This window comes from Notechis scutatus, chromosome Z (genome assembly GCF_049901735.1).
Source record: "Notechis scutatus isolate UNSWTSFEM ecotype Mainland chromosome Z, rNotScu1.2, whole genome shotgun sequence".
NCBI lineage: Eukaryota > Metazoa > Chordata > Lepidosauria > Squamata > Elapidae > Notechis > Notechis scutatus.
Window position 1 is genome coordinate 4,840,624 of NC_142025.1, and position 7,452 is coordinate 4,848,075.

Below are 7,452 nucleotides of genomic sequence, written 5' to 3' on the forward strand. Positions count from 1 at the left end.
AGTTGCTTGAGTTGGATAGATTCATTAAATAGATTAAATCAGAATGGAGCTAGAAGGGACTCTGGAGGTCTTCTATCTAGTCCAACCTCCCACTCAAGCAAGAGATCCTACACAATTTGGGACAAGTAGTTGTCCAGTCTCTTCTTAAAAACCACCAGTGATGGAGCACCCACAACTTCTGGAATCAAGCTGTTCCACCGGTTAATTGTACTCAAGGTTAGGAAGTTTCTCCTTAATTCCAGGTTTTCTCCAACTGTTCTTCATGTTTTAGCTTCCAGTCCCCTGATCATATTTGTTACTGTTCTCTGCACTCTTTCTAGAGTTTCAACAACTTTTTTATATTGTGATGACCAAAACTAGATGCAATATTCCAAGTGTGGCCTTACCAAGGGCTTATAAAGCGCTACTAACACTTCATGTGGTTTTGATTCCATGCCTCTGTTTATACAACCAAGGATTGTATCAGCTTTTTTGGCTGCTGCCACTTTTTGCTTGCTCATATTTAAGTGATTGTCCACTAGGACTCCAAGGTCACTCTCACAGTTACTAGAAGCTGGATTGATAGATCAGTAGGTAGGTAGGTAGGTAGGTAGGTGGTAGATAGGTAGGTAGATAGATAGATAGATAGATAGATAGATAGATAGATAGATAGATAGACAGACAGATAGGAAGGTAGATTAATGCATGAATCAAATAGATGGATGGATGGATAGATACGATAGATACGATAGATAGATAGATAGATAGATAGATAGATAGATAGATAGATAGATAGATAGATACCGGTAGATAGATAAATAAATAAATTAATGCATGGATCAAATGGATGGATGGATAGATGGATGGATGGATAGATAGATAGATAGATTAATGCATGGATTGAATGGATGGATGGATATAGATACTAGATAGATAGATAGATAGATAGATAGATAGATAGATAGATAGATAGATAGATAGATAGATAGATAGATAGATAGATGTTGATTGAGATTGATAGAAGATAGGTAGGTAGGTAGATATATAAGATGGACAGGCAAGACAGACAGACAAGGCAGTCAGATAGATGATAGATAGACAGGCAGACTTTAAAGATAGACCTATAAGATAGCAGAAGGGCACAAAAGTATTACAGTCTGGCTTTTTAGCAGCTGCATTAAGGATATTTTTCCTAGCAGAAATCTCACAAGAGACCTCTTCAACAAGACTCATTGAGATGCAAGGGGCATCTCTAAGAGTACAAGAATTGCAACGTGCGCCTTACAGCTATTTTGTTTTTTGTTTTAACTGAATTAAAGGATTACAGGGTCCTAAAGAGAGTGTTAGCAACTGTGGTGACTGACCTAACAACTATGGCAGTGTTTCTCAACCATGGCAACTGTACGATGGGTGGACTTCAATTCCCAGAATTCCTCAGTCAGCTTCGCTGCGAGTTGAGCTCTACCCATCTTAAAACTGCCATGGTTGAGAAACTGTGGCACGAAAGATCATAAAATAGGAGCAAAAGTCCCTTAACGACTGCTTGGCTTGGCAACAAATTTTGGGCTCAATTATGGTTACGAATGAAGGCAAATATAAATATATCCTGTGTCCCAGGATAATGTTGCAAGATCTAATCTGGGTCAGTCAGTGGGATGAGAGATTTTGTCTTCCGAGCTTTTGGGGCCATCCTGCACTCTAGCACAGTGTGTGCAGAGTATTCTCTGTGTGGTATTTATAATGCCTGTTATATTTGGCTTTTCAATTAACATCTTTAAAAAAACCCACATATAACAGACACTATAAATACCACACAGAGAACAGCACACACTCTTCCAGAGAGAAGTTCCTTGAAGATGGGCTCCAGCACAAATCTGAAAACTGGGAAGACAAAAAGTTGCTGGTTACTTTTTACCGTTCCACCATCGAGAGCATTTTGGCATACTGTGTAACGGTGTGGTATGCTGGATGCTCTGCAGTGGATAAGAAGATGCTCCAGAGAGTTATAAACACAGCACAAAAAAATCATCGGTTGCTCTCTTTCTTCTTTGGAAGAGATTGCGAAGACCAGACTCCTCTCTAGAGCAGAGATCTCCAAACTTGGCCACTTTAAGACTTGTGGATTTCAACTCCCAGAATCCCAGTTTGGAGACCTCTGCTCTAGAGCAGTAAAAATCTCCACAGATCATTCTCATTTCGAACTGTTACCATCAGGGGGAAGTTATAGGTGTCTTAAAATGAGGACTAATAGACTGAGAAAGTTTCTTTTCCAAAGCAATAATTGTCTTGGATCAAACAGTGCATTTGTGATTTAGTCCTATGTATATAGTGGCATTTTTAAACTATTTATATAACTTACTAAATGTTTTAGATAGGTTTTAGACTAAGTTTGTTATTGTTATTAAATACTCTGTAGTGTGATTGGAATGTGGTGTTTGGGGTACTATGCTGGAGTAGCTTTTAAATTTCATTGTATTCATGGAATGCAATGACAATAAAGGCATTCTACTCTACTCAACTCTACTCTATTCTATTCTCTAGAGCAGGGGACACCAACCTTTTGGACCTCAGGGACCACCAAACTCATAATTTTAGATCCCAGGGACCATTAACCGGTTCTGTGGGCGTGGCCTAATTTGTGGGTGTGGCTTAGTAGTCATGTGACTGGTTGGACATGGTTTGTATGTAAATATTATAAATATTTATATAAATATTGATTTTTTATTAAAAAAGAGCAACTTTTACCCAAAATCAGGCAAAGCAGGCAGATTGAGTTGCTCACAGAATCACAGATTCATTCAGAGATCTATCTATTTGCCATTGGCTAGCTCAGTCTGTCACATAAAATTTGCTTGCAAGCAAACTCACAAAATTAACTCACAACACACCATGCATGTAAACATTGATTTTTTTATTTTTTAAAAAAGCAACTTTTACCCAAAATCAGGCAAAGCAGGCAGATTGAGTTGCTCACAGAATCATTCAGTGATCTATCTATCTGCCATCGGCTATCTCAGTCTCTCAAATTTGCTTGCCGTGAGTCTGCACTGAATTTGGTTGCAAGCAAACCTTCAGTCCTAAGGGAGGTTCGGCTGTGCTAGAACCTCTAGCTAGAAAGCAAGCAATCCAACCATTTCCTGCTTCCTAGCTAATCTAAATCTCCCGGCACAGAGAACAGATGATGGTTGGAAAAAGGAAAAATACCAATTATAGTGGGCAAGTTTACCGGGTAAGGAATGAGTGGGCGGGGAGGGTTCCCGTGGGCCATGTGGGCGCCTTGTGTTTCTGCACAGCCTGGATTAATTGCTTTGGGGGTGCTCTGGGGGTGAGATTTCTCTGCGGCCCACCAAAATTTTTTCATGGCTCACCAGTGGGCCGCCGGTTGGTGACCACTGCTCTAGACCCAGTATATCAAGGACTGCCTTATACCAGGGGTCCCCAACCGCGGTCCGCGGACCGGTACCGGGCCGAACAAGCCTTACCGGGCCACTGGTTGCTGGGCGCCGCCATCTTTTTTTTGGTAAAAAAGTGCTTCTGGTGAGCTTTTCCAGGTAGAAAGCTCACCGGAAGCACTTTTTCATCACCATTTCTACCCAAAAAAGCTCACCGGAAGCGCTGGCGCCGCCATCTTTTTTGACGAAAAAGTGCTTCCGGTGAGGTCACCGAACCACTTTTTCGCAAAAAGATGGCGGCGCCCAGTTGACGCCGGTACTGGGCCGCGGCGCCCAGCTGATGCCGGAACCAGGCCGTGGTGTCGAAAAGGTTGGGGATCACTGCCTTATACTGTAGTGGGGTTTTTACATATATTAACCACCAGGAGGCAGTACATGACAAGAGTCGTTGGTTTTGGAAATGGTCAGGTATCCTGGCTGCATATCTGACATACTGGTGGGGAATTTGGGGAGCTGAAGTCCACACATATGTCACAAAGATATGTCAACCTATTTTCCAAAGTACCTGAAGGCAGGACAAGAAGCAACGGATGGAAACTCATCAAGGAGAGAAGCCACTTAGAACTAAGGAGGAATTTCCTGGCAGTTAGAACAATTAATCCGTGGAACAACTTGCCTTCTGGCGTTGCGGATGCTCCATCACTGGAGGCTTTTAAGAAGAGACTAGACAACCATTTGTCTGAAATGGTATAGGGTTTCTTGCCTGAGCAGGGGTTGGACTAGAAGACCTCCAAGGTCCCTTCTCCAACATCCTCCTGTTAACCTATTGAGATCAATGAATTGGAATACAGCTAGTCTTTGATTTAGGTCATCATTTTCTTTTAACGACCCATATAATCCCTTGCGGGGTGGAGTTTGGGAAACTGAATGGATCTAGCAGAGTTTTTTTTAATGGCCAGATGCCCTTCCTGTTACCAATGAGGAGTTTCATTCAGCAGATATATTCTCAAGTGTGCCCAGAGAGAGAAATATCTGCCTCTATACCTGGGATCGAGCTCACAGCCTCATGGTAGTGAGACGAGAGCTCCACCTCTAGGCCACCGCATCACTCCAGTCTTTGACTTACGTGACCATTCTGAATTCTGATGGACCTACCTGGGAGGGCTACTTATGACCCAAATACGAAACCCCTTCCTGTCATGGTTACATGACTGCACTTAAGACAATCAACAACCAGGCCACATTTACAATTGTCTGCGGTGTCCCACAGTCACGTGACTATACTTTACGACAGCTTTGCTGAAAATCAACATTTACTTTCAGTTGGTCCAGCAAATGATTGCAGGGTTCACTTAAAGACCACAGATTTAATGGCCATAGGGATTCACTTAACGACTTCCATAAAAATGATCGTAAAATCTGGTCAGTCACATGGCCGATGCATTTTATGACTGTCAAAGAGTTACGATCGTGACGGGCAGGCTCCATTACAGCCATAACTAGAGGATTTACGGTTGACGTGATGAAGGATGGAAGCCGCTTCCTTATTTCTTTGTGGATTTTTTTCCCTGTACCTTCTGAACACAATTCAAATTTGGTTTACAAGTTTTACTGTGTTTATTAAAAAACTTCAATAAGATGACAAATAAGAAGGCCTATTACTTAAATCCACTTTCTGTTAAGTCCCTTGCGGTACAAAGATTTCCCTAGCCTTGTTTGGCCAACTCTGGCCAGTAACAAAACAGGTAGTCCTCGACTTATGACCACAACTGAGTCCAACATTTCTGTTTTTAAGTGAGACATTTGTTATGTGAGTTTTGTCCCATTCTATGATCTTTCTTGCCTCAGTTGTTAAGTGAATCACTGCCACTGATAAGTTAGTTACTCTGTTGTTAAGTGAATCTGGCTTCCGTATTGACTTTGCTTGCCAGAAGGTTGGCAAAGGGGATCACGGGATATTGGGATCACCTTTTGCAGAGCGATGGTCATAAGTATGAACCAGCTGCCAGGCACCTGAATGTTGATCACATGATCATGGGGATGCTACAAGGGTTGGAACTGTGGAAAAATGGTAATAAGTCACTTTTTTTCAGTGTCGTTGTAACTTTGAATGGTTACTAAATGAACTGTTGTAGGTCGAGGACTACTTGAACTAGAAGAAGAGCTCACAATACCTTTTGATCTAGAGAGGTGATGATCTTTAACACTCAGTTGTATTTTTCATTTCAAATAAAGGCCAATTGTCCCATCTCCTCTCAAAAGTGCTCTCCAGAAGTGAAAATGTGGGGTTGGAGTGCAGCTCTGCTTTGCAACACAACGAAACTCTTTAAAAGGTTAAATAAAGATAAAAAAGTGACTCTGGTAAAACATGGAAGGAAGGAAGGATGGAGCCAGTGGAAAAGTGAACGGGAAAGAAAAGGAAAAAAAGGATGGGTGGATGGAAGGAAGGAAGGAAGGAAGAAGACAAAGAAAAAAAAAGAAAAAAGAGAGATACCACAGAAAGAAAGAGAAAAGAGAAGGAGAAAGAGAGAGAGAAAGAGAGAAGAAAAGAAAAAAGAGAAAGAAAGAGGAGAGAAAGGGAGAAAGAGAAAAGAAAAGAGAGAAAAAGGGAGCACGAGACAAAGAAAGAAAGAACAAAAGAAAGAGAAAGAGAGAAAAGAGAGCACGGAAGAGAAAGTGTGAGAAAGAGAAAGAAAGAGGGGAGGGAGAGTGAGAGAGAAGAAAAGAAAGAAAATAAAGAAAAAGGAGAGAGAAAGGGAGAGAATGACAAAAAAGAAAAGAAAAGAGAGAGAAAGAGAGAAAAAGAGTGAAGGAAAGAGAGCGAGAGAAAGAAAGAAGAGCAAGAGTGAAAGGGAGAAAGACAGAAAAGAAAAGAGAGAAAAAGTGAGCGAGAGAAAAATGAGAAAGAGAGAAAAGAGAGTAGAAGAGAAAGTGAGAGAAAGAGAGGGAGAGGGAGAAGAAAGAAAAAGGGAGACAGAAAGAAAGAGGAAGAGTGAAAGGGAGAAAGAGAGAAAGAGAAAAAGTGAGAGAGAAAAATGAGAAAGAGAAAAGAGAGAGTGGAAGAGAAAGAGAGAGAAAGAGAGGGAGGGAGAGAGAAAAGAAAAGAAAGAAAGAAAGAAAGAAAAAGAGAAAGAAAGAAAGAAAGAAAGGGAGAGAGAGAGGGAGAGAAAGAAAGTCAGAAAAGAAAAGAAAAGGTTTTCGGGGACCTAGAAAAATACAGCGTCGACATAGATCCCATCCCATCCCACCTCCTCAAGTCCAAAGTCTCCCTTCATATTGCCGGTATAACAAAGCCCCCATGCTGAGCGAGGATGATGGTTCTTGCAGCCAGTTCTCCCCTTCCCCCACCCAGATCGACACAGACCCCAACAGTCTAGAGTTTGCACCAGCTTTATCCGAAGACGCAGCTGCCATCGGAGGCATCGCACCAGACCCCCACCCCTTACCCCCCCTCGCCCGAACCATGGCGAAGACCCACACACACACACACACACACACAAACACTCACCGTTATAGGCCGAACAGGATGAGCTGGTAAGTTCCATGGTCGGGCCGCGGCGTGCAAGAGAAACCACAGCGGCGTCCCAAATGTGGAAGAGGCGTTGAACTGCTCACGTTTTCCCGGACTCTGCTGCTTTCGGTCACTCCCTGCAGAGAAAGGGTGGAAGAGAGCGGCTGCCTTGTCCGGCGACTCCGAAGTCATTGGCAGCTTTTCCTCTAAGCAGGGGATCAGGAGAGAGAGAGAGAGAGAAAAAAAAAAAAGATTTGGGTAGACAGCCAGCTGGGCGTGTTTTTGTGTGTGAATCTCTTGTGTTTCGGCCAAGCTGGAGGGCCGCCCTCTCAAGCTGGCTTCGCAACCTCATCTCGAAAGGAGCCAAAGGGAGAAAAGGAAAGGAGGAAAAAAAACAAAAAAAAAAACCGCGGTTCCCCACCCTGCTGTTTGGTAACTGCCCTACAACTCTTCACAAGCTGGCAAAAAAGTATTTAAAGATTGCAGGGCGGGCCGCGGACAGACGCGCGTCGAAGCGCAACATTCCGCGGAGGGCGGGGGGGGGGGAGAGAGACAAGATTGCAAAAGCGC

General features: G+C 42.9%; 1 protein-coding gene across 1 annotated transcript in view; it reads right to left on the reverse strand.

The window, feature by feature from the left end:
* The window catches only part of PLCD1 (phospholipase C delta 1), an 80,523-nt gene extending 73,293 nt beyond the window's left edge, over window positions 1-7,230 (reverse strand). The window contains exon 1 of the mRNA XM_087946966.1: window positions 6,880-7,230. Within this exon, the coding sequence (XP_087803092.1) occupies window positions 6,880-6,916 (37 nt within the window). The 5' untranslated portion in view covers window positions 6,917-7,230. The remainder of the gene's footprint in view (window positions 1-6,879) is intronic.
* Window positions 7,231-7,452: the final 222 nt, after the last annotated feature.